The sequence below is a fragment of the Drosophila takahashii genome, chromosome X, assembly GCF_030179915.1.
Source record: "Drosophila takahashii strain IR98-3 E-12201 chromosome X, DtakHiC1v2, whole genome shotgun sequence".
Taxonomy (NCBI): Eukaryota; Metazoa; Arthropoda; class Insecta; order Diptera; family Drosophilidae; genus Drosophila; species Drosophila takahashii.
In genome coordinates this window covers 12603888-12631067 of record NC_091683.1, presented here as the reverse complement: position 1 = coordinate 12631067, position 27180 = coordinate 12603888, and the positions used below count along the sequence as shown (strand labels likewise).

The window sequence follows — 27180 nt, the reverse complement described above, 5'->3', positions numbered from 1 at the left end:
AGAATCCTATTAATAGAAAAGGGAATTCCTAAAATAATATAATAATTTCCTAGTAACCCATTATAAAGTTAAGGATTTCGACTTTAGATATATTTATTCTTTATATACGTACGTATTCAATGGATATTTCTGGGCAAGATCCCAGCCTATCTTTACTATTTACAACTGACGAACATTACGAGTTATGCATATAAGAAATTAATATTAGGCTATTCAACTAGGACTAACTGTAGGCTATGGTTTTGGTACAGCGAAAGGTCACGCATTGGTGGTTCCGTAATGGTAATGGTGGTAATGGTCACCCCTAATCCTCCTCTAGCTTCGTTCAGCTCTATGTCTTTCCTGGGCGTCTACAAATCAGTCTTTAGCAGGCCAGCGTTCTCGATTTGGTATACGATCTGGGTTTCCTTGTAGGTCCTTGGCTCCGGCTGCACAACGTCCAGTTTGCGGCGCCTCCGCTTCTGGACCACTCGCCACCAGAGCAGGAGGATCAGCAGGAGCAGCAGGAGACCGAGGAGCACGCTACCCGAGATTATGTAGGCCATGTAGCTGCGTTCGCGACACTGATCGGTGATCAGCAATCGCAGCGGCACAAAGGGTTGGACTCCACTACGTTGTTCTCCCCCCGAAAGTGGAGGATGGAACATCAGCTGATCGCTGTGGAGCCGAAAGAAGTCCGAGCGTGGCAGCGGTGGCTCCACATTCCTGTCCAGCTGCTCACAGCTCCAGGAGTTGTCATACCGGAGATCCCGAATGCTCAGGGCGAAGCTGCCATCGAAACGTAGGGGTTGCGGTGCAGTTGCTCCTGCTCCTCCATCTGCCCGGGGTGGATCCGCTCCAGGACGAGAGCTGCGCAGGCTGTTGTTGTGGAAACGCAGCTCCAGATGCTCGCTCAGCTGATAGGAACGATGAACGGTGAGGCTGCGGAAGGCGATCTCACTGGTGGCCCCGAAATCGTTGCCCCGAATGGTCACCGCATCGCGGATCTGGGCCTCCAGCCACTCGCCGTCCACGGAAACGAAGTGATTGTCGCTCAGGCTGAGCTTGGAGACAACTAAGGAAGATATCTTATTAATATTTACTAAGGAAATCTGGTTTCTCAAGACCTACACTTGAAGGAGAAGGCATGGGAGTGGACCTCCTGGAAGCGATTGCCCCGCAGACTCAGCTCGTTGGTGACCTCCAACTCGTAGAAGGCTCGTGTGGGCAGATCGCCCAGGAACTCACAGTTGGCAATGATCATCTGCTCCACGGCGAACTTCTTAAAGGCCTAAAAAAGAAAATCAAGATATATTATATACCATAGATCATAGAACATGGAGAAATCCCCACCTGACTCTCGATGCGCTGGATGGTGACCCCGTCGAACTTGAGCAGTATGGCACTATCCTTGGTGGTGGTGAACCCGAACGGCTTCATCAGCTCAATTCGTCCGCCCACGAAGGAGATTTCCGCAATGTTGCCATTGATGGCATGCGATTCGATCAGCCTGAGGTTCGTCTGCTCGAACTCCACAATTAGAGCCTTGTTGCTGGCATATCGCGGCACACTCAACGCGTATTCACGGAGCACCAGCTGACCCACCTGGCGGAAGGTCACCTTCTGCAGGCCCATCGTGTCCGCCAGCCGATTGGCCTCCACCACAAGGTCGCGACAATTGCGGATCTCCACCATGTCGACGCCTCCATGCAGAGTGGGCAAAGTCATGGGCTGAAAAATATTAAATATTTACTATAACTTGTAATGAAAAGTAGAAAATAAAAGAAAGAAGTTCTTAGAAGTTCCTAGAAAAAACCAAATGTTAGGTTTTCCGCTTACTAATTAAGCAATTAAGCCTGCTGATAAAGAAACGGTGCATCATAGGTATGATATAAACCTAATGTCAATAGTTCGCCAAGAATTTGTCATATCATTTTGATATTCTTGCGTATTTCTACTTTTAAAGGTAGAAAACTAAAGAATTTAGGATGAAAGTTCTTAGAACTACGTTTACAAAATGCCCTGAATTTAGCCTGGAAATATATATTTTATATTAATAAAATATTCACATACGTTTAAAATATTACTCATAGATATGATGAAGAATTTGACAGGGAGATCCTTGATATTTTTATAATTTTATATCATTTTAACATTTTAATGTAGAAAAGTAGACAATTTAATATACAAGTTTTTAAGAACTACGTTTAAAATCTCCCGAGTTTAGCCTGAATTATATATCATAAGGTATATTATTAATATACTCTTGATTACTCATAGATATTTTTCATATCCTTTTGATATTTCGTATATTTTTGATGGTTATTTTGCTATTTAAAATCAGAAAAGTGAAGAACTTCAGATACATATCAATGCAAAATGGTAATGATATCATTTTTCATTTTCTAATTAGAAAAACATTGTTTATTTTCGCTAATGGGCTGACTCACCTGGTCGGAGTTGTTGCAGTCGCAGGTGATGGTGGTGCCGTATTCCCCGCAGTTCACCTTCGCCGGATCCCCTCGAACCGAATGGAAAAAGAGGACGAGGAGGACGAGGGGCAGGAGGAACCGTGTCCATGTCGTGGGATCCTTGAGATTTCTGATATTCCGCATGATTTCTCGACTGATCCGCCTATGGCTAATTATTCACTCATATTAACTGGTGCTTTCCGCTCTCTTTTCGCCCGCTCTATTCTCCGGCCCACTCTTTGTTCATTTTCTAGTCGTGTTTACCATCCGCTCCGTTTTGCACTGCTCTCCGCCGTAAGCGCTCCGTGGAAATGCTGATAAAGTCCGATTCGTTTCAGCCTTATCTTTGAAGGTGTTTCTTATCTATGGAATAGGTACACAAACACATACATATGAGTTACACTTGTGTTTCGAATTTCTGTGGACTTTGCGTGTGTGTGTGTGTGTTTTTCGGCTCCACTCTCCCCCCTTTATAGCAGATAATACCGATAGTTGGCCCCTAACATTTTTAGCTCGAAGTTTCTCTCGAGCTTACTATAAACTTTTAAAATATTTAATATTTATTTCTTATTTTTGAACCAATTCCAGTCAGAAAAAAATTATATAATCTCCAGGATTGGTAACTGAATAATACCAGATATATTAGCATTTAAGATTTCATATATAACATTAAAAATAAATATTGGTCAGGACAACTAACTACACAGATTAATTATTAAAATAACTTTTATTTGATAAGACTAATTACACACATACATTTAATTAATTAATTATTTACTTATTTTAAAATATAACTTGCGTTTAGCAAATAACTTTTTTAGCTAGCTAGCTAGACAAAATAAACCGCCTTGAGCTAAATTTGATCTAAAAGATAAGAATAGACTATAGTTTGGCGGCAATTCCATGTCAGTTAATTTTCGAACGGTCTACTCTGTGGTTCCCTAAAGGGAACGAAATTCAGCCTTACGATGATCCAAGGACCAGGATAGGCTATTACAATAATTCCGATTTATTTTTTATACCATGTAAGTGTGTATTCCTTGTAGAAAATTCAGGGGATTTGTTAGAAACAGTGTTGCAAACGGAACAGCAAACAAAAAGGAACTTTTTAATTAACACCAAGTGATTGATTTTATATTTAAATTTTTTTAAAATTCCTGTTATATTTGCAAATATTTGAAAAATGAAATTGGTACAACAGTTCTATCAATTATCATACTTCATAGTTTTAGAAGTAAAATCCAAGTTCTGTAAAAAAAAACCTTGCAAAACCGAGTCAAAAATTGAAGCTGTCTCCAAAACTGAGTGATCGATTACCGATCTCGAGGTGAAATTTCGAGAGACTACTTTGGGCAGTTGAGAGTGTCGATCATAATCAGCTAACGCTATTTCCCAACTATCCAGCGACCGGGGATGTGGACGAGGGTCTAATTGAATCACAACACCCTCTCCAATTGTGATCGCCTAGGCGGCAGTTTTCTCCTGCCCTCCTCCAATCACCGCTTCAGCCGTCTGTTAATTGAATTCTGAGGTCGAATAGCAAACACTGCCAGTGGAAATGGAAATCTCTCTGGCCCTTGGAAACGGAGACTTCGTCTGGGTATTGAGTATTGGGTATTGAGTCTTCTGGTAGCCCGAACATGAGCAATTATGCTTTGTTATTTGTTTATGGCCATTTCATTTCATTTCCATTTCCATTTGTTTATAGAACTCAATTTGCGCGAGAGGAAATTTAGTCAGCGCCCGAGTCGGGTCTCCATCTCAAGTGGCGGCTGTTAAAATATTTGCGCACGAGTCGAGGAATTTCGTATAGCCAGCACGAATGGGCATTCCAGAGACTCCAAGTTGACCATCTCATACGTTTATGCCCAGTCTTTCATGAAGATGCACGTGTATTAACGTTTGATCACAAAAACGGGTCATATTTAATTTTTACTGCACCAAGTTTTATAGTGGCTATGAAAATGCAACTTCTAGTTCACTATCTAATCATAATTCTATTCCCCTATCCCATCATTGGTCCTTGTAATAGAGTTGATAAGGTTCTTTATACCCCATTGGCCGGGGCCTTAGAATTCCGGATGTCACGCAGACAACCCTTTGGGGTAATTGCCATTAAATCAAGTGACGTCCATTGAGTGGACTTGCGCTTAGGAAATTGAATTAAAGCGCAATTGCATTTCCTGTCAAGTAAAAAGTCGCTCACACGCACATTTCAATCCGTAGAATCAGAACCGCAGGCACAGACCTCTTATGAACCCCCTCGAGCTACGCCCCTGAATTACTCCAATTACGCGTTGCACAATTAGGAGGCAATTATGATATAAATACTTGCACAGTGGTGGTCGAAATAAAACATTTTCATTTAATAACCAATAACTTCCATACTTTTAAAACTATTTAAAGTCAAGATATTATATTTCTCAAAATACGAAATTTCTCTTTCTGTGCTTTTGACAAAAAATAAAATTACATGGGCCATGATATCTTATTTTTTACATTTAACTATCTCAAGCATATATGAATTATTTTACTCTAGAAAACCGTGAATTTTCCAGTTTGGTAATATTTCAGACATTTTAATGTCAAAAACTTCTTGTGTTAAAAACTCATTGTGTAAAATACACGTCGTGTAAATAACGTGTTAATAACACAATTGAATTATAATTATAATAATTATTTTTGAACTCAGCACTTTGACATATAACATGTAAATAACACAAGTTTTTTACAGTGTGTGTGCTAGGGATCAAGAATATCTTCAGACTTCAGCAATTATTTTGCAATCATGGCTTTTAAAATGCATTGTTGATTTTTGTTCACCTCACTGCTGTTATTTCGGCCACAATTATACATGTGTGCACATAATAATTAGCACATTTTATGGACTTGTAGCCATTGACTTGAATTAAATCAAAGCAAAGCACAACTAAGCAAATTGAAAGGCTGCCTTGCAATAGCCCACCAGTTAGTGGTTTGAATACCGTTGCACTCTGCCGATTGCCCGATTTGAAACGGGTTAAAGTCGCTATCTTATCGCCGCTTGATCGATAAGATTGCGATAAGAGGGCGAATGAGTCAGAAGGGGGAGTGATTGCCACACCGTTTGACTCAATTCTCGCAGGATGACACATGTGTGTATGAGGTTACCAAGGGTTTGTACACGAATTACTTCATGCAGTTTACACGGCAGTGTGGAATTTATGGGAAATTTAATGACTAACTGGAGTATTTTTGCCTGAGGAACAGTTGCAAATCAGTCATGGTGAAAATTTTGGCAATTTTGTTCCTTTTTTTTGAAGTTCGAAGAAACCAAAATTCTGACAAAAATATGAATTTTTTCTTTCGGTTTTTTTGCTATAACTTGGCCAAAAATGGTCTTACAGAAAAAATACATACTGTTTTATACAGATAACAAAATAATACAAAAATCCATGACACTTTCCGCGTGATTTTGAAAAAATAAGATTTTTGTCAATTTTTCAATTTATTTATAAGGGGTTACATCATGATTTTTTGCGAAAAATGGCCAAAAAATTAAATGTCCAGGTTTAAATGGCAATCGATTGGAAATTTAACAACGAGTTCAGAAAGGTATGACAATCCATATTTGGATCAATACTTCCATTGTTTTAGCGAAAAAACAGTTTTGTTTTAGTGAAAAAACTGTTTTGTTTTTTTTTTGGAAATTCGGAATTTTGGTTTTTGACAAAAATATGACCTTTTCGACGGAATATTTTCTCGTTGAAGATGGCCCATTAAAAATTAACTACAAGCTTTCCAGCGATTTAGCAAATCTTATCTGTTGCAAAATTGTCAACGACTTTCTTCCGAAGTTGTTCAAAAAAGCAATTCTACCGCAAAAGCTCGTTTAGCCAAAGGTCCAACCACTTTAAAAGCGAAAATGTAGTAGTAGAATGCTTAGGGCACTTGGCGGGGTTAATGTTTTTAGCCTGTTGTGCCGCTGCTCTTTGCTTTCTACTACTTGAAATTCGTGCAGTTGTTTTGGTTACCATACACTTGGCACAAATTTCGATCAACCTTTCACAACATTGATCTTGGCCTTATTTTTTAAGTCTTGGAACTAAAAAAGAGAATATTTTCCAAAATTTAAAAATGTTGTTTTATCAATTAAAGGTTCAAAAATTTTTGCTTTTCAATTATTCTAGCTTAGAATTTTTAGATCAGTTTTCCAGATTGCATTTGTATAGGCTTTACTGTACGGCGGAAACAAATAACTCTTTGTAACATTGACTTTTGGGGTTGGACTTTTTGCCGTTCCGAAAACGTTTTAATGCCAAAAGCAAACTAAAAACAGATTTTTATTTCACGTTTGCTTTTCTCCGTCGTCATTTAACCTTGAAATATCGAAATACGATGATGACGGGCAGCGGACATAATGGATATGGATATATGGCAAGGTGTCTGCCAATTTGTTTTATATATATTTGATTTTATTTAGCAAGGGGGCGTCGTCGTTTGTGCTCACAAATATACACTGCTAATTTATATTCCCCGGGGGAATTGCAAAAAAGCAAAAACAAGATATCGAAGAACGGAGAGATTTTGAATTCTTGTTTGGGGCTTTGATTTGTTTGTCTTCCATTTGTTTTGTTTTGGATGCGTGGGCTGGTGATCATGATCACCATGAAGATTAGGCAGAAGAGAACTGCAGGAGAGAGCAATGAATTAGAATTCTTCTTCTCTGTTTGTTTGATTTCTTTTTTCTTTTTTAGCTTTTCACAGCATTTTTGCAAGGCAAACGCAAACAATTTTTCCTTCTCTCCCTATTAGTGTTTTTTTTATTACTTTGAACTTTATGGCGGTTCCAGAAACGCACACACACTCGCAGATTTTCGACACATATGGAAAATATAGGCACACTCTAAAAAAAAGCAAACCTTAGCCGCAAATTGCCCAAGTAAATATTCGCATTTATTTATATTAGCAGTAAATATTGAAAACACGCGAGCGGTCAGGCGGTTCTAGTTCTGTAGCCTCGTTTTCGTTGGTCGCCCAACCGGCGTAAGCGCGTGCAAATGACAAACTGAGCGCCAAACCGCCGAACGCCGCGAATAACCAATCTCTGTCCACGAATCAGTGATGATCGATTGGCTTTTACTTTATGACATTTTATGAAAATTATTTTTAAAAAAATTCTGCTCACTGAAAAAACATTTATTTTTTATACTGCACGCTTTATAATCATAGTAGCAATGTTGTAAATTTTTGTAGATTTTTAAAATTATTTAAAATATTTTTAAATTTAAAATATAACTTCAAAAATGCAAAAATGCCTTGGACCAAAATAAAAATAATAATAAATAGAAAATTTAACTGTCATCCAATAACAAAATAACAATATATGTATGCCTGTATACTTAAGTTTAGAATTTATTGTACAACTAGTCGTATGCGCAATATTACGTATACGCAAATAAAAGTAGGTTTGCAAAACCTATGAGCCTAGCATTTCTAGCCTTTTTGTTCTAGCTTATTTCCCGCCAGTTCTCGCACTGACATCACCGTCGTGTAATCTCTCGTTTGAGTTTTTGAAGTTGATTTTTCTGCCGCTCTCTTTTTGCTCTCTTCTTGAGCGGTTTTGAGTTGAACGAGCGCCACTTTGGCTGCGGCGATTTAGCGGCAGCGTCTCTCAAACGATCGCAAGCTCAAAAACCGAAACTAAAAAAAATTACAAAGAAGGTGAAGAATTTTTGCGTTTATTACCTGCACATGGAAAAATTATCGCAAAAATGGCATTGTCAAATTTTAAAATAATTTTGAGATCAAGTTTGAATATTCACCTTTTTGATAATACTGTTTTGAAATTAGTTTTGGAATAAGGTATTAACAAATTTAGAAAAAAAAAATTTAAAAATTATATTCATTATATTTTTATTTAGATTATCAAGAAAAATAAAAAGAATAAAATAATTTAATAGTTTCATATTAAATTCTTAGAAGTTTTCTATAATCTTTAACACAACTCTAAATTACTTATATTTAGAATGTGTTTTTAAAAGTATTCGCAATTTCTTTCTGTGCACTTGCCCTTTAGTTTCGCTTGGTGTATGTCAAGTTGAAGTTGAACATGGATTTTTTAATTTAAATCTGTATCTGAATTTCTTGCGCGGCGCTTAATTGAACGATGCCACGCATCGCTTGACACTTGCCGCTTTAAGAAAGCCCCCGCAAAAACTGAGTAGAAAGATGGGGCTAAAGAGGAGCTGCGAGGAAGGAGAGGAGAAAAGGGAGAGAAAGGAGGAGGAGGTGGACAGTTGATCAACACAAATCAAATCAAATTTACTTCGGGGCAAACGCAAACATGGAGCACTTAGCGGTGGGCTTTCTAAGAGCCAAACTATGTAAATATGTAAAGACTTATGAACAGGCTCTTCAGATCATGGGGTCTTACAAGAGCCCCTGGGAACCTCTCCAGATCCCGAGTACAGTTGAGCTGCAGACCACCCAATATTTTCAAGGAACTTTGAATTTAATCTCTCTTGAAATCAATAGTAAATCCCATTGTAGTTTCCGGAACCTTCGTAGAGCTGAACTCATTCTTATCGCTTAAAATAATAGACGGGCAAATTGAGCATTTCATATTTATGGCAGTTTGAGTGATTATATATTTAAAAGCACGCCATTTACCTTGTAAAAACTGAGGGGCTGGAAGTACTTGGGTCATAAATAAACCGATTCTATTTAATTTATTTCTGCTGCCTTTTAGAAACGCATTTCGTTTCACGTGCACTGCAAGATATTATAGTTATAAAGGTGTCTAAAGATTAGCAACGGAGATATTAGAACTCTGAACCTAAAATACATATATTGTTGCATACTTTTAGACACCTTTATCAGTGATTTGAGTTATATACTTTTAAAAATGCATACTAATCCAATAAATTCGGAAAATTTAAATTGGTTTCTTATAAAAAATATTATACAGAAATAGGAAAATTAGATAGGAATTTTCTCGCAGTGCCCCAGTTTGTTTTGGCCCCTGCAGAGAGATGTGAGCCAACTGATCAGGCTGATCAAACTGACTGAGCGCCCGCCTGACTTACTGACCATATATGCACATTAATAACTCGAAAAGGCTTTTAGAACGCATTTGCATGGCAGCCCAGCCGCTGCAGCAACAACATTTAATTTGCAACAAAAACAGCCCGCCGGTCGCGCTTGCAAATCAAGTTATACAACATTTCAAAATGCAATTTCAGCACAGCCTTAGCACACACCCGCCTGGCATTTTGCTTTGGCTTTGTCTCAGCGATTCACTTTTCAATTTTATTTTTTACACTTTTGTTTATGGGCAGACATAAGGCAGAAAAAAACAGCTGTGTAAGCCAATAGCGATTAATATTTATGTCTCATACGCCAGCGATTTGTTGAAGTAACCGAGAAATCGGCCATTTGATATGCCACCCTGTCGATAAGAATCGGAGAAATGGGATCTATGGTTTGTTTATATTACTACTTGAGCTTTAGTCACTCTCAAGTGTTCCGGGAATTTTTAAATAATAATTTGCTTTGCTTGAAAGTATGCAATACATTTTTGAAAACTAAGATTTCCGTTTTTACAATCCCCTAGTTTTAATAAATTAAAAAGTAAAATACTAGAACAAGATCAATTTAATAAGGAGTAACAAATTCTTGTTTATAGGAATTTAAGATATAAAATATAAAACAAATTTAATAATTTAATTTAAAACAATCTATTTTTATGAACTTCGAGCTTGAAACTACGTGAAATATTCCTTTTTTATAAATATTATTCCAATATCCCCTTTAAAACCCCCCGAAATAAATGGTTTCTGCAGACAATGAGTCAGTCGAGCGGTCTGCTGGGACTCGTTTATTTAAATGTAAGTTTATGTTCACTTAATCTAGCTTACGATACGATTCCTCTCGATCGGTTCTCTCTAGCTATATCTACATATACGTAGCTCTGTCCCCAGCTCTTCGCATATCCAGAGAAACTGTATGAATATCACAAAGTGTTTTCGTTTTTTGTTTTGGGCTCTGCTGCTGGCAGGTGTTTTTTGTTTTTTTTTTTTTGGGTGGTGGGTGGCAGGTGTTGTGACAGATGTGGCAGATATATATATATGCATACTTTTAGGCATCCGCATAGTCGATCACATCGGCAATTTGGACGGTCACATCGCTGCCGCCGGAGTGATCCGATCCGGAGTCCATGTGCTCCATGGCCGCCAAACTGGCGGCTCCGTCGAGGCACTCAAAGCTGCGCCTTCGCTCCCGGTGACCCGGGTGACCTGGGTGACCTGGGTGACCTCCGCGGTGACCCTGTGACCTCTGACTCTGACTGTAGGCCGGCGGCGGTTGGACGGGCAGGATCTGCAGGATTTGTCTTTGGTTGCGTGCTGAGGTCAGCTGATCGGGATGGAATTGTGGCGAGTTCTGGAGGACCTGCCTCAGATCCTTGACAGCCCTCGGAGCTGTGGCGGTATTGTGTCCTTGTGAAGGCGATGGGAGTGCCCCCGAGGGCGGTCGGCTGGTGGGCGTGGCACTCGGCGTCGATCGCCAAACGGGCGTCGCATAACTGGCCGTCGTCGCTGAGGTTTTTGGGGGCGTGAGGATGCGCATGGGCGTGGCATATTGATAGGCCGGCGGCATGTCGTTCGCATCTGTAAATTATTTAGAAGTCATTTAGAATTTTTTCAACACAGTGATTAAATTTTAGAATTCAAGTTAGTTACTAGGAAACATAAACTGAAGCGCAGACAAAATTTTTGACAAGCACCCAGCACAGAAATAAACCTTAAATAGATCTAGTTACATTTACAAACTACAAAGATACAGCGTACATACACCAGATATTTTATAGAATCCATCACCAGGTTTTTAGAAATATTTTTAACTACGTTTTGTTTTTAGTACCTTTGTGGATTAATGCGTTCCGCATTTGTGAATTGCCTGTTTGCCAATTGTGTTTGTGAACCGAATCCTGCCAGCGATACAGTGTGTGTGTGTGTGTTTCTTTTTTTTGTGGGGAGGGGGTTTACAATAATTTTTGGGTGCTATATATCTACGTGCATGTGGGTAAATAAAGTGGAAAAACACTTGCAAAAACATTTAATTATTGTGTGTGTAAATACATATTTTTAGATAGTGCTTAAGGTTGTGAATATTTTTTTTATCTTGATTGCCTTGTTTTTTGTGTTTTTTTAAAGGTTTTTTTTTTAAATACATAGAGTTGGTCCTGTCGCCGTGTTTATATTTGCAAACATAAACAGCGAATCTTCTTGTTCGTTTTTATTCATTTGGTAAAGATTTCGATAAAATGTGAGTGTTGCAAATATTCCACATTCCGTGAGAATCTCTCGCAGAAATTGAATACATATGCATATTAAGAGTATAGATAAAATTTCTTCAGAGATTTCCATGTCAGTAATCCTGATACAATCCTCCTTCGTACCTTCGGTCATATTCTGGGATTCTAGTGATTTAATAAATACAATTACCAATCTACACACGTGGTTATACAATTGGGATCAGGTGTTATTATAAATAAGGCATTTTCTGGAAAAACGTCCACCCTAAAATTAATTTTGATAACATATTTTTCGTCGATTTTTAGCCAATAGTGTACGTTAAACCAAACGAAAACTGATGTTTGAGGGTTGTCGCCTGTGGGGTTGCTCAATGGTGGCAACCCTACATGCAAAAATCTTCGAGAAGCTACAACTTTTGAACGAGCGAACCGATTTTTATCCAACAAATTGCTTTTTTTTTGCTGAGAACATGGCCAATTTTAATAATAAGTAACCCTCAAATAGCACTTCTAGCCTTAAATATATACATGTATGTACAAGTTAGATACAATTGCACCGCCCTATCGGTTAGCCCATAAACAAAGGGGGGTAGTAACTAACTAGGACATTCGATTGGGATGCGGAAGTAGCGGTCGGATCGGGCTGGGAGCCATCGATCCATCGCGACGGCCGTAGGGAATGCCGTACTTACTCGTCGCATTGAACGGCTCCGAGTAGGTGTCCTCGACGGGATGCAGCGACGCGGGCGACGAGTAGTCGCCGCAGATGAGGAGGCGCTGCTGGTCGGGCTCCTGGTAGATGGGCTCGTCCTCGAAGCCGCCGCCGCCGCCGCTGCTCTCGCTGGGATTCGGACTGGGTGCGCTGGGCGGCGGCAGTGGAGCCGAGGAGGTGGTGGTGGCATAGGCCCCGTCCATCGAGGGACTCACCTCCAGGTGGCTCTGCGAGATGTGCTTCAGCAGCAGCCGCTCGATGAGCGGCGAGTTCTTGGGCATATTGTCGAGGACGAAGAAGGTGCGCTTGTAGCACTCCTTCTTGCTCAGCCGCCCGTTGATGAGCTTCAGGATGCCCTTCCTGGTGGGATTGCCCTCCTCAAAGTCCATGGCATTCTGACGCAGCGGCTCCCGGATTTCCTCCTCGATAAAGCACCTCTCGTTGGCATTGCCTTCTGCTCCTCCGCCTCCTCCTGCTCCGCCGCCGCTTCGAAAGCACCTCGTGACCAGCAGGACAACGGCCGAAATGACCAGGAAGGCGGACACAATCAGGCCCGCTATCCACTTGATGTCCGACCTGATCGACTCACTGGCCACCTTCGTCACCCATTGGCCGGCGGTGCAGTACTTCGTCACGTTGCCGCCGCACGCCTCGTTCACAAAGCGCCGCACATCCGTTCGATTGGCACTGATGCAGCCCACCTGGTGCTCCGTCACCTGGCACAGTACCTCCGTTTCCAGATCGTGATCGGTGAGCTCCGAGAGCCAGACCTTGGAGTTGCAGGAGCACTCGTTGCCCACGTGCACCTGGTGGATGCGACAGGTGAAATTCAGGCTTCCCGGCTGCGGATTCTTGAGGATGTTGTTGCGGAAACTGCAGTTGGTGGAGCCAATGTTCAGCTCACAACGTCCGTAGTCGTCGAAGCGATTGTTCTCGATCTCCACATGATCCGCCTGGCTGACACTCAGCCAATTGGCCTCCACGTGGGCCATCAAGTTGTTCCGGATGAACAGGCTAACGGCGGCTATTTGGATGGCATTCGAACGGATCCTTGTGATTCTGTAGGGGTTTTAAGGGGATTTGTGGGTTTAGTAGGTGGAAATGAGGTAGGGTTGTGAAAAATTGATAGTTTTGACTTTTATCGGTTTTATCGATAGTATCGATAGTATCAAAAATTACTAAAACCAGGAAAAACGCATAAGAAAATTTAATTTGAATTTAAAATTGAATATTAATACTTATAGAAACAGGAAATTTTAACACTTTAATATAATTAAAGTGAAATGGAATTTAGTGTTTAGCCCTAACGATTAAAAAACTCTCGTGATCTGTAAAATTTATAAAAAAATCCCTTTTATTATTTAATTTAATTAACTACCGATAATGGTCCCAAACCATTGATTATTCACTAACTTTAAATAGTGTTTCGATAGTGTTATCTATCGTATTATCATGACACTCACGTGTTATTGGACATTATCATGGTGGTGATGCCGCTCTGGCTGATCGCCTGACCCTCAATCGTGCCGATCACCGTGTCCAGAATGGCCACCTTGTCGCTGTGCAGCTTGTTGGTCAGCGCCTGCGACTCGATGGTCTCGATGCGACAGCCCTCGATGTTCAGCTCCTTGATGCTGGTCACATCGAAGGCGTTGCTCGTGATCGTGTGAATTGTGGAGTGCAGCAGACTGACCTTGCCCATGGACACGCCAAAGATGCCCAGCTGGTTGATGTGCGAGTCCTCTACGCGGAGCTGTGAAATGGATTAGTTAATGATTGAAATTGGATAATAATATAATGTCTAACTCACATTTATTCCATATGTGGGATTCCCCGGATTAAAGGCGTTCTTCATCAGATCCAGCTGCCCGATATTCCGGAATGCGCAGTCCAAATTGGTCATCTGAAGGGCATTCGGGAAGACGGTCAGCTGGTCAACATTCTCCACCAGCAGCTTGTATTCCGCACCTAGATTTGCCATGGTATAATTACTTTCAGGTTAAATCTACCACTTAAATCTCTTACCTGTCAGAAATTTATCGCGGAGAAAAACCCGCGAAATATTCACAATTTCAATGCTGGGATAGCCACCTTTGTTGTGGCTGAACGCATTGCTGGTTATCTCCACCTGGTCATCCCTCCGCACTCCGATCAATCCGATGTAGTTCACCTGGTTGTCCCGGAAGAAGTTCTCGGATAAAACGAACTGGGTGCCGGCCATCAGTCGCACCTCAATGTACTTAATGTTCAGCGGCACCATGTACTTATCATTGAATTCATTTGAAAGCTGTGGAGCACATAAAAAAAGAGAACGATTGATTAGATATAAAGATATAGGTTATATTAATATGTATTTAAATGTAAGTCATAGAAATAACACCAGGAAAAAATCAGGTGATCTTGATTTTAAATGGTCTTGATATATAATTAGTAACTACACAGAAAAAAAATATGATTTTTCAAAGATAAAGTTAATTATCATATCATTTTGACATGGATTAAGATTATATATTTAATATTTTTAGTTTTTATGAAATAAATGATATGATAAAATGTCTTATTGATATGTTTGAATCATATATTTTAGAATGATATGAGAAAAAGTAGAATTTACCCCTATCTCAAATCGAATTTGTTTTCGGTGTAGACGCACTGATTTTTTAAATTTCTTAAAGAACCTTGTAGAAAGATTTGGGATAATAAACACATCAAGTTTAAGGAATAAAATATCATAGACATAGGTATATTTCTCTTTTAACCATTATTATGGTTATTCAAAGTAAGCATTCCGTGCAATTTACTTTGGCTTTCAAGAAATATACATAAATCAAGTTATTTAGCACTTCTTTTGGCACAAATGACTCAGAAATTCATAGGCTGTTAAGCACATATTTTTTTGTTTGTTCGCAAGAGGGAAACTGGGAGTTGCCAGACACTTGCAGCAGTTGCAATTTCTTTTTATTTCTGATGTTTTTTTTTGCTGATGTTGCTGCCGTGGAGTTGCTGTTGCCGGGGGTCTGTGACGCTTGACTTACATTTCTTGCGGTCTGTATCCCTCACTCTTGTGTTATTTTTAAACGCAGTGTCTGCGACAGCAACAATAGGAGATGCAGCAACAGCAACAGCAACAGCGACAGCAGCAACATCTGACGACGACGACGACAACAACGGCAACTTGACCGCAACGTTCATTGCTCCATTGAAGAACCCCAACTGGAACTCGAACTCAAACTCGAACCATCACCCGAGGGTGCAATTTTCTCATTAAATTAAGTGAAAATAGTTGCAACTCAGAGTGGCGGGCAATGGATGACGACGAGATGTCCACTAATGACGCTGATGATCTTGTTGTTGATCACGTTGAAGTGCCCAAGATCTTCCTCATTGCGTTAATGAATCCGGATTACCGCGGTGGCCCTCAAGTGAATGGAAAGCAGAAAGATATCCCGGGGTCTCACAGATTTTTCTTTAGGGAAAGAAGATAATACAGCAGATTTCTGATTATCATAGATCATCTGGAAGTGATTTTGTCGAGCGATAATTACAAGCAAACAAAACTGAGATTCTAAATCTTCACTAATACGATTGAACTTTAAAACCATATTGGGATCCAATTTGTTAGTATAGGTCATATCATATCATAAATATAGTATTGTATGTATTTCCTTGCAATACCATAATATTTAGTTATCCACAATATTCATGATTCGACCTTTTGTTGATCGCTTTCAAGCTGATTGTTTGCTTTTGGACGACGTTTTAAGTCTGACTGTTGTATTTCAATTTTGTTTGATTTGTGACTGACTCACCATTGATTCACACTGTCCAGTTTCGATATTCTTATCGCCAGTGTTTCAGATAATTTACAGACAAGCTCAGACTTTAAATTTTGCCTATACTGCTGGTAAAATGCATACTTGCATAAATAAAACAAAGAAAATCAGAATTTATGTATCTTATAATAATAATAATAATAATAATAATAACTCAAATCCAAAATAGTTAAAAGAAAAGAAAAAATAAATAAACAAAACTATTATTTAGAAAAAAGTTGAGTATCTGATTTGATTAGTACCTTAAAGCACTCAACATTGGTAGTTCTTGTAAGTTCACGTTTCGGCATTCCATGAAGTTTTGCAATTTCAAGGGCATTTAGTACACATTCGAATACATACATAAGTGTCAAATGTAAGTCTTCTTTAGTTTCGAGTTTTTGTATGGTTAATCGCAAGTATCACCCTTTTGGGTTCGTGGGTGCCTACGTGCCTTTGATATAGACACCTTATTTTAATTTTTTTTGCCGCACTTTGTTATTGTTTTGTTTTATTTTACCACTTGCAGCTGACTGTCATAAAGTTATGGGTAGGTTATTCAGATGTTCTTCATGGAATTAGTTAGACTTTCTTATCTTATCTGGGAATTGAAATTCGCAAACATTGTTTTCATTCTTTTTTTTAAAATTGGATGATTTTTCTATAGCTCTATTGATTTTTTTTGATATTTATTTATACATTTATAGATTTGTTAAGCCGAAAAAATATCGACAGTTTACTACTTCTCGATTTTTAATTTGTTATAAATGTTATCGAATGGTCAAAATATCGAAAATATCGATTGATAATTTTTTAAACTCTACCAAAAAGTGTACAAACACTTCGGCCTTTCGGTTTTCCCGCTGGCGTAAATCAAATTTGTCATTTCTGTCGTCTTCGCAGTTGCCATAATAATGGTATGATGGTATAAAAAAAAGGAGAGGAGGGGAGGGCATTGTAATTATAATGCACGACTCGATCTGGAAAAGTCTGGCCACCTGCTCTTTCGTCTGGCCTCGTTGTCGCTGGTGCCTCGTGGGTTCAATGTCTTTGGATCTGAACCTGAATCTGGATCTTTAGCCCACAGCTGCAGTGGCTTTATCCCTCTTTTGCTGGCTTCTTCTTGCCGAGATTTGTGGCCTTCTTTGTTTTTATATCTTTCTTAGACCCCTTTCCTTCCTGCGAACCCCCCTCGTATTTTTTCTCGGTCTGTTTGTTACACGCCTTTGGGCGCAATTTCTTTCAATTGCTCCAGTTTCTCGCTCTTTTCTCCTCTTAAAGAGGAAGTCTCAATTACGTGTGAGTTTTAATTTGCTTGTTTGTCTGACAGACAGTTTTTCCACCCTCTTTCCTCCCTCTTTTTTTTTTACTATGTTTTTCCTCTCATTCCTCCATCCTCCATCTCTTCCGACGGTTTCAAGTTTATGGGAACCATCAGTCGACAAGGAAAACAAACAAAATTGTGGCCAAAATGTCTGAAAAGTTTATGAAGTTCCATCTCGTCAGCAGATTTATATATATTTTACCATACACATATGGCTTAAACAAAAATGCGTCATAAATTCCATATAAAAATGCAAAATAAACTGATATGAAAATGGTGTTTTTAGCCTTTCTAAGTAATTGGGGTAATGTTTACCCAAAAAAAAATACCTGAGATCATTCTAATTCCCAGAAAATTAATCACCTGATTTTTGCCTTTTTTTGGTAAAAGTTTAAAACTCATTTTTGCCTCATTTAAAATCATTATAATATTTTAGTATTAATAGAACATTTTTAAAGAATACTGTAAGATTTTTTCTCTCTGTGTAGTTATAGACTATATATTGAGATCTAGGCTCTATATATAGAACCTCTCATTTACTGACTGATCCCAACCGATCTTCGGGCGCTTTTCTCCAAAAGATTCCGATTCCGCTCACGATTTTCACATTTTCCGGGCATTTTTCGTCGGCGACAACTTTAGGCATTATATATATTTTTGGAACGGAATCATATAGTATTGAGGATGGAGGATGGAGGATGGAGTATGGAGTCTGGAGGCTGGAGGCTGGGGGCGTGGCAGACAAGCGGAAATAGCTGCCGTCGCCTGGGTGGAAGTGCCAAAAGCAACAACAGAACATAAATAACCAAACAAAGCCAATTAAAAATAAATTATGATCCACCTCTCGCTCTCTTTTGGTATCTGTATATCTGTAAATATACATATATCTCTTTTATATGTTTTATGAGCCGGGGAGAACGGAAAACTAAGAACCGAAATTCAAACGGCATGCTGGTCACATGGGCGGAATATCGGGAAATCAGAAAATCGGAAAAGGACATTCCCAATCTATTTCCCACACACACAAGAGTCCCTGTGGCGAATGGATCATCTGGAATCGCTGCATTATCGGTATCTTCGAGATAGTAATGCTGCCTCGACACGTTCGGCTGGGAAATGACTACGTGACTTTCCGTAGAGAATTCCTCATGTGGTTCTTTTCTTTATGTTGTTTTCCGATTCGTAATTCTGACCAGATAAGCCATTCTGGTTGTAACTGCGCCCCTGAGGGGCGTGGCAAACAGAAAATTAAAAGTGCGATTACATGAGTCTTGACCACAAAACAGTTGTCGAGCGATAAGAAAAGTGAAAATGGCACTTCTTCTAATCGAAAAGCACTTTCCCTGTTTACTATCTATCAAGGCAAGGAAAAACAGAAGTTTGCAGCAATCAAATGATATATGAATCTATAGTCTCCTCTGAAGTGCGGAAAACTTGTAAAACTCTGCAATGAAAATGTACTGCGGAAATGTTTATTCGATCTGTTGGCACTGAAATATCTTTCTGTATACAAAATCCAACGATTTATGTAGACGAAGATCAACATTTAACCGCAAAACTAACAGCCAAATATTATTCCTTTGGGCCACTCTGTATTTTCATTTTGTAAATGGAAATGGAAAAATCAATTTCCTTTCGGCTTTTCAAGTAAACTAACTTTGTTTATAGCAAAAGCGAGGGATTTACTAATTTATCTATATGTCTTAAAAATTTATAAACTTGTTGGTCATATCATACCATTAATTGAAAATCATATTTCCGTTATTATAGCCAAAATTAGTTATGATCCTAAAAATGTGATATCATATATAGGCTGCCTTTTCCATAAGTAAACCATCCCAAATGGTTTATGTTTATGTGGTTTATTGGATTCCCGGTTTATGGTTCACAGATTTGAGTCATGTGCAGCCATATTATGTACACACATCGATTGCATATGCCGGGGTAAATGTTTCTGTTACCATTTCCATTTGCATATCAAAGTGGAAAACCGGGGTTTTCATTGCTGTGTGTTATATACACAATCGAAAGTTGTTTACCGATTAGCGGAATTATTGGCAAAATAAAAGCGAATGCAATGCACATTTTCCGACGGCGCCTCTCCACCTCTCTACACATATATATATCTTGATTTTCCAGCCACCTCCTGGGGCGCTGTCTTCTGATTTTCTTTCCTCACTTCTGTGGCCCACCTCACTGCATTCACATTCACACTCACATTCGTCTTTCTTCCTCTTAGTCGCACTTTGTTGTTGTTTTATTGTTGCCTTTGTGGAACGAGCATTCAATTTGTGGCAATTGATGGATTTTTAGCAGCTCACAGCCATAACATTTGGTCCCAAGTAGTTTAAGTAGCCATTCGAAATGGGAATTTAAGTAGGCGCATTCCACTAAAACAGAAACACTCGAAACGCCACGAAACCAACCCCCACCCCTATTCCTTTTTTTCCTGCAGAGTAAGAAATTTTCGAAATTTTTTTGGAATGAAAAGTTTTTGGAACTTCGATTTATTTTTAAAAAAGGGTTTGTAAATAGATTATCATATTATTATTATAGTCATAAAAATTTACATTAAAATCTGTTAAAAATATTTACAATTAAAAAATTTGAAATTTGAGTTTAGAATAAGCTTATGAAAAACCAACTTAGTATTGAGTCAAAATCTGCCAAGTGGGCCACCCCTGTTCCGAAGGTCCGATTTTCATCGAAGTTTTTTACTTTTCCGGTTCACAACAAAAATATAAGAACTTCATTTGAACGGTTTTGCGAAATTTTGAGTTTTGCCGGAGTTATAGGGGTCAAAACATGGCATTTTTGACACTTTTTCGAAAAAGTTGCACTCAGTCATTAATTCATAACTTCGGAACGGTAAGAGATATCTTTATGATGTTTTCACTAATCGCTCAAGAATTATTATGGCTTTCCATAAAAAAATGTAAAAAAAAATTAAAATTTATTTTTCTTAAAATTAAATCAACATTTTTTTTTAGTTTTTATTTTTTTCAGTGTTCTTCACCAGCTATAGAGTTTAAAACCATTTGAAAATAAAGTTTGATTCATTACGAAAAAGATCCAAAAAAAAAAAAGAGTGGCCCGGCCAAAGGTTTTTCGCAATATCGATTTGAAGAAGGGCGCACAGCGGTTTTCCATACAAAAACGGCTTGCTCGCGAAAATTGGCTGGTCAACACATGCCGTTGCGCGCGTAGCGTCAGCCGACTGCAGCTGTCAATGAGGCACTTTTTGTCGTTTTGTATGGAAAACCGCTGTGCGCCCTTCTTCAAATCGATATTGCGAAAAACCTTTGGCCGGGCCACTCTTTTTTTTTTTTGGATCTTTTTCGTAATGAATCAAACTTCATTTTCAAATGGTTTTAAACTCTATAGCTGGTGAAGAACACTGAAAAAAATAAAAACTAAAAAAAAATGTTGATTTATTTTTAAGAAAAATAAATTTTAATTTTTTTTACATTTTTTTATGGAAAGCCATAATAATTCTTGAGCGATTAGTGAAAACATCATAAAGATATCTCTTACCGTTCCGAAGTTATGAATTAATGACTGAGTGCAACTTTTTCGAAAAAGTGTCAAAAATGCCATGTTTTGACCCCTATAACTCCGGTAAAACTCAAAATTTCGCAAAACCGTTCAAATGAAGTTCTTATATTTTCGTTGTGAACCGGAAAAGTAAAAAAGTTCGATGAAAATCGGACCTTCGGAACAGGGGTGGCCCACTTGGCAGATTTTGACTCTATTATAATTACTTTAAATTCATTAAAATCTTAATCTTTTTAGGATCATATATTTTTTTTAAATCCTTTTATTTTAAATATCTTTTTTCGTTTTTTCCCGGTGTTTTCCAGTTGCCGACACTATATAAGAGATCTTTTTGGCTTATTACTGTCAATCTATAGATTCCGATTGGGTAGGAAAAGTGGGTGGAATGCATTTCCACTTGGTTTTGTTCCCCATCCGTTTTCGGTTTTCATTTCGCTTTCTGTGCGTTTCGTTTCGTTTCGGTTGCTCTTTCGGTTTTCGATAGTCTGAAAGTCCACTTTGCACATAGAAAACTGAACTGCAGGCCCACGCAGCAAATAAATAAAATTCTGTATCTACAAGATGACGACACATGCGGCGCACACACAGTCACTCAATCGCTCACAAAGGAAAGATAAGTGGCGGGGTGAAATGGAAAGGGGCTGGAAAAGGGGGTGGGGGAAGAAGTGTCACCCACATCCGCTGGAAAAAGCATCTAAGTTCACTCAATTACTGAGGAAGTGCAGAATCCAATGACTTCGAAAACGATAGAAGATATTTGTGTCTGCATCTAATATAGAATTCGGAGAGATATTTTTGGTCAAAGCGAAGAAAACAAATGTCTTATATCTTCTAGATATGTATACATATCTTTCGAGAATATATACGTTTAGCATTTCGATTATTGATTACTAATTTATGAATAGAAATGGCTCTTAGTTCTTGGAACTGCAGTCTGATTTGCTTTATAAGCAAATGGAGATAATAAACAAGGCAAACAGTTTCAGTTTGTATGTAAGATTGTATTCATCTCCATACATATAGTTCAAATAATTAAAATGACCTTGGTATTTCTGTTAATCAAAGTTCTTTAAAGCTATTTTCAATTGAAAATGCCAAGTAGAACACTAAGTGCTTGCGACGACTAATCTATGTGTGCATATTAATTAAAGCATTATTCAGTTCAGTTTCTTATCTGGGTGGAAATTCAATTATAATTAGCCATCACTTGCGTTTTCAATATGATCTGTAGTTGGGAAATTGTTTTTTTTTTGTATTTATGTTATCTGTAAGTAAAACTTTATTTTTTCTTATATATATGCTATATTTCATCCCCAGAAGTTGTAGTATTTAATGTTTTTATGTATGTCCAAAATAGATATACGAAATATTTGGTAATATATCATTTTATAGATCCTATTATAGATCATATTTTAGATACATACATACACCCCAAAGTGATAAAAATTGATAGCTAGTGCCTGATAAAATACAAAATTTATGTATTCTATAAGAATTCGATTCTGGGAAATCGGCTTTAAACCCAGCCTGCAATCACTTGCACTTGCTCGCTCTTTTTAATTGTTTTTTTCGGAGAGCCCCAGAGAGCAGCAATGAATACACACACGCACACCTGACTCATTAGCATAACCTGTCGAACGGGTTGGTGGCCAAAAGGGGGAGGGGTGGGGAGCGGTACCACCTTATAGAGGAGGCGGGCAGAGGAAGGGGGAGTGGCGACGGCGACGGCGCCGCCTTCTTTCATTTAATTCTTTCATTCATTTTATTTTGCACGCATCTCTGGCCTTTGTTTACATTTCGATTCAGCTGGGCTATTAATCAAAAAGTGCTCGAAACGCATTTCAAAACAGCAAATTTCCCTCAGCACCGGAAAACGGAGGAAAACTATAATTTTTCACCAAATTCCAGGGTCGAAATAGTACAAATAATTGCATTTAGCCAGAGAATATTTTTATGTACAAAAAATAATTTGTATATGGTATTGTAATCACTAACATTTTGCAGTATTATTTAATAATTTTAATTAGAAAATTTGCCTTTTTAGGTAGACATGTTATAAATCTTTAAGATCCCTATGTGATTATTTCTATATTTTGATTCTAAAGGCATAATTTACTAAGATATATTCTTAGTAAATAGTAAAAATGTTGATAAGAATCGCTGATAACTTGAGTCATAAAAAACCAACTCAGTAAAAATTTGGTTATTATGTTTACAAGATCATTTAAGAACTAAATGTAAACAATACATACGATTTAAAATGTTTTAAGTAAAGTGCATTTCATAAATCATAAGTTCTTGCAGTGAATTTCACAACGAGCTGAAATATTATTTATATTCTCCATTTTCCATTACAAAATCCATCAACTTAGTCAACAAATGCTTGATTTTGTGTGCGTTTACTTATCGCGGCTACTGTCTTGTCTGCCTCCTCGTCTTTATCAGCTCCCCCTCCTCCTCCCTTTTTCGCCTTTCTTTGTTCTATCCGCCTGTCTTGGTGCGTTTTATTTTAGTTTACTTTAGCAGTTAGCTGCCAAAAGCCTCTATCCATGCGAAAAGTATACGACAGTCAATAATCGACGTCGTTTAGTGATTTTTGGAACTACTAATAACTGCTATGCAATCACGCCAATTAGGGGTTATAATTACTGATACTAAAAGTTAAAATATGGGGCCTACTTATTGTCAATAGACTTTGAGGACTTCAATTTTGTTAACTGATTAACTGGTTAGCAAATTGGTTTGATTTATGGGGAATCGCTTTTCGTGTTAAATAAACTGATAAGGTATATAAAAATATAAATAATTTAAAAGATCTGTAATATTCTTAAAAATGTAAAAACAAATTCGTAAGCTAATTGGTTGCTGCTGCTGGGTAAAAAACGATTTTGAGCTATTATTAATAACCGCAATTATCGCTTACCCATTATTTTCTTGCAACTGACTAAAACTTTTCATGAATACCAACAGATATGTTAATTCCATAAAATGTCACACAAAAAACAGAAACAGATACGCAAACCTTCGAATTTTTCGCTAATTAGAAAAGCAAGGTTAGCGCATTAAGGAGTGCCCACTGTAACAATATGTTACAGGTTTCAGTGGGATCTTTTGTGTTCATTTCACTTTCAATGCAAGTGTTTTGAGGCGCAGAAAACAAATGTCTTGGAAAACAGAAAACAAGATAAGCGCAGAAATGTTTACAGTTCCAGCCGAGGCTTTCATTGCTAATATTTCTGAATTTTTGGGATCGAAATTCGACTTTCTTTAAATATAAAAAAAATTTATTACAATAAGAAATCTTTTTTTTTCTGTGTTCTAAAATTCCCTTTTTTTAAAATACAATCTGATATTCAAACTAGAGTGTTAAAACGTCGTACTGCCATGAAAATACATCCATTCGATGAGCAATTAAGTAATATTAAAAACCGCTTTTGTCTGGCTGCGGTTATGAGTGGATACCGAATCCGAATCCAAAACCGAACTGAACTCACCGTTTTGTTTAGCTTGAAGTCGCAGATGGCCTTGAGATTGGTGCAGTGGCAGTGTCTGCACAGGTCCTCCCTGTTCTCGCGACTCTCGCGGTGGGCGGGTTCCTGCCCCCCACCGATCTGCGAGTGACCCCGGTAGTCCCAAGAGGGCAATCGATCGTAGCGCTCCGGATAGGCAAGTGCAGCGTGACCCGATATCGAAATTATTACGATAAGTATCAGTGCTATCCTTCTGGAACTCATTGTGTTTTGGTGTTTAAATCCTGGCATCTCGATTTCCTTGGCTTTTTTATTTTTCACTTTTCTTTGCTGATGTTTTTTTCTTTATAACAATTTCGTTTTCGTTTTGGCAATGGATTTTCTCAACCAGAAACCGTTTTCACTAAAGGCCTCTTGCGATCAGAGATCTCAGGGGGCCGCACTAAACACGCATTTTAATGCGGCTCTTCGTCATCCACAGAAATATTTTAGAACATCAGTAGGAACGAAAAAAAAAAATAAGAAATAGAGAAAAAAAAAGAACGCCGCGAGTCTCGATTGTAAAGAAATAATAAAAACAAATGCTGGCCCGCACGTCCAACTTGTTGCTCTCTCGTTGGCGGTTCGTACGTTAATAAAACTTTGCCTCTGCCGATCGCAGTGAGCACTACTTCCACAGTGGAACGTATGCCATGCTCTTTCTCTCTCTCTGGGGTCTGTATACCATATAGCATACATAGTGGACTCGGTTCGTCATCGCATGCGTACTGCACTGCGGCGATCGGGGAGGAGGTTATGGGCTAGCAACGATATTGAAAAGGTTTTTTTTATACTATTTACTTTGTTTTCTAGAATGAACCTGTAGTGTCCAATATTCCAAAAAATATTTATCTTAGATATTCAAGGTTTAAGGTCTACCGAAATTTAACAAGCGATCGTTATTCTTTTTAGCTGTGTGCTCTATAATTCCCAACGGGTTCTAGCCGCGTAAAAAACAGTGCTGAGGATCAAGATGAACTTTGTTTCTCGTGAAAGAATTGTAATCTAAAGTGATCTGCCTTTAATATAGATATGATTTGGATTTGCTAAAAATCTAAGCGTTTCAAACGATGGTATTGAAATTTGTAATTTCGCCCAGTGTACGCCTCTCTTCAGTCTCTTTCTCATTTTCTCTCTCCGAGACCTCACAGCTGATCTCTGCCGCTTCTCGACGGGGCTTTCGATAAATTAAATCAGCTGAATTTTTTATTTCATTTCATGCTGGGTCTATACATATATGTATTGAAGAAGAAGACTAGCCGGAAAAGATAAACCAGAGAAGGCGAAGACCAAGAACTGATGAAATCCACTTTAAGTCGCCCTTTATTGTGATCTTTTGTAGTCGTCCATTGCATATTCGTACTATCTATACCCCTCTGAGCATATAGCATCGGAACTATGCTATGCCGAAGACTTTAAAAGTTCAACTAGTTTTATTCTACGCATGAAGAATAAAGAAAGTACCATATACACAATTAGATCACTCCAAGTTAAACATAATTCTTCTTGAAAACCCATTGATAGATTGATAAATAACCCCACATTCTTATAAAGAATATAATATTTATTACTTTGAATGTTAGGAGTAAACCGCCTCCATGAGGGGGAGGATGGGTTAGTAAATTTAATTGCAGGCATTAGGAAGTAATGCCCCTTCGCTTATTTTAAATGCATCCCTCGCCCATTGCAGCACATCAATTTGCGTTCAATTTGAAGGCAAAACGGAAAGCGGAAGTTGCAGCGCTTCAATCACTAGAGGAAAAGAGACAGATGATCATTTCGGGTGGGACATCGGGTGGTATATACGGGTTCCCCCGCCCCCCCGATCCCGAACCATTCAATTAATACGTTGGGTCGGTGATTTCTGTCTGAGTTTCAGATCTCCTAATGATATTTTCCATTCCTAAACCTCCCCGAGTTTCCAAAAAATAATTGTATAAATGGGGTGTGTCAGGGGAATCCCCGGAGATTTTTAAGTGAACGCAGGCACAACTTTTCGTTTTCCCTACTTTGGATCAATAAAATACCTATATCATTGGAATATAAATTGTCCATTGGGTATATCAAATATTAATAGTGATTTTTATATTGAAATTTAAAGAAATACTAATAAATTAACAGTTATCAAGCCATTTTCTGATTTCAACATTCGTTTAATGGGTTTTCTAGAATTTAACATTGGGAATACATTTTTCTTTATGAAATACATATCCCTGATGTGTATTAAATATTACATTAGTAGCTATATTTCAAAGTTCTTATTATTAATTATTTTACTTTCATGGGTCAATGGAGCAGGACTGATATTATTCATGTTGTTGTTTATTGATCGTATTATAATTTTTGAGTGGTTCGACTTTTCCGTAGAGTTGAGTGAGCGATAAAGAAATTGACGAATGTCATACACATTATTTGCTTTTGTCTCCCTCTTGCTCTCTGCCCATCTATCTATCCGTCCCCCTCTCCGTGTTTCCCTAGCCCCCTTTTGTTGTTTTGCCCCTTTGGACAAGACAACTCTTCCGC

General features: G+C 38.3%; 3 protein-coding genes across 4 annotated transcripts in view; 1 reads left to right on the top strand and 2 right to left on the bottom strand.

Annotated features, from left to right (window-relative positions):
- hiw (MYC binding protein highwire) overlaps nucleotides 1–27180 on the top strand; it is a 56421-nt gene that overhangs the window by 15560 nt on the left and 13681 nt on the right. The gene's annotated exons all lie outside the window — the stretch shown is intronic.
- Nucleotides 88–7509, bottom strand: LOC108069523 (uncharacterized). The gene is made up of 5 exons (XM_017159630.3): nucleotides 7352–7509; nucleotides 2430–2813; nucleotides 1333–1710; nucleotides 1111–1270; nucleotides 88–1054 (listed from the first exon to the last, which is right to left on the bottom strand). Exons 2-5 carry the CDS (start codon nucleotides 2592–2594, stop codon nucleotides 351–353), a joined length of 1407 nt encoding a protein of 468 aa, XP_017015119.2. The 5' UTR covers nucleotides 2595–2813; nucleotides 7352–7509; the 3' UTR covers nucleotides 88–350.
- be (ben) lies at nucleotides 10258–25252 on the bottom strand. 2 transcript variants are annotated; one of them, XM_017159628.3, is made up of 6 exons: nucleotides 24643–25252; nucleotides 14483–14744; nucleotides 14268–14425; nucleotides 13921–14210; nucleotides 12438–13516; nucleotides 10258–11098 (listed from the first exon to the last, which is right to left on the bottom strand). In XM_017159628.3, exons 1-6 carry the CDS (start codon nucleotides 24907–24909, stop codon nucleotides 10569–10571), a joined length of 2586 nt encoding a protein of 861 aa, XP_017015117.3. In that variant the 5' UTR covers nucleotides 24910–25252; the 3' UTR covers nucleotides 10258–10568. The 2 variants fall into 2 exon arrangements, with proteins under 2 accessions (XP_017015117.3, XP_070074840.1); XM_070218739.1 differs by lacking the exon at nucleotides 10258–11098 and adding an exon at nucleotides 11395–11910.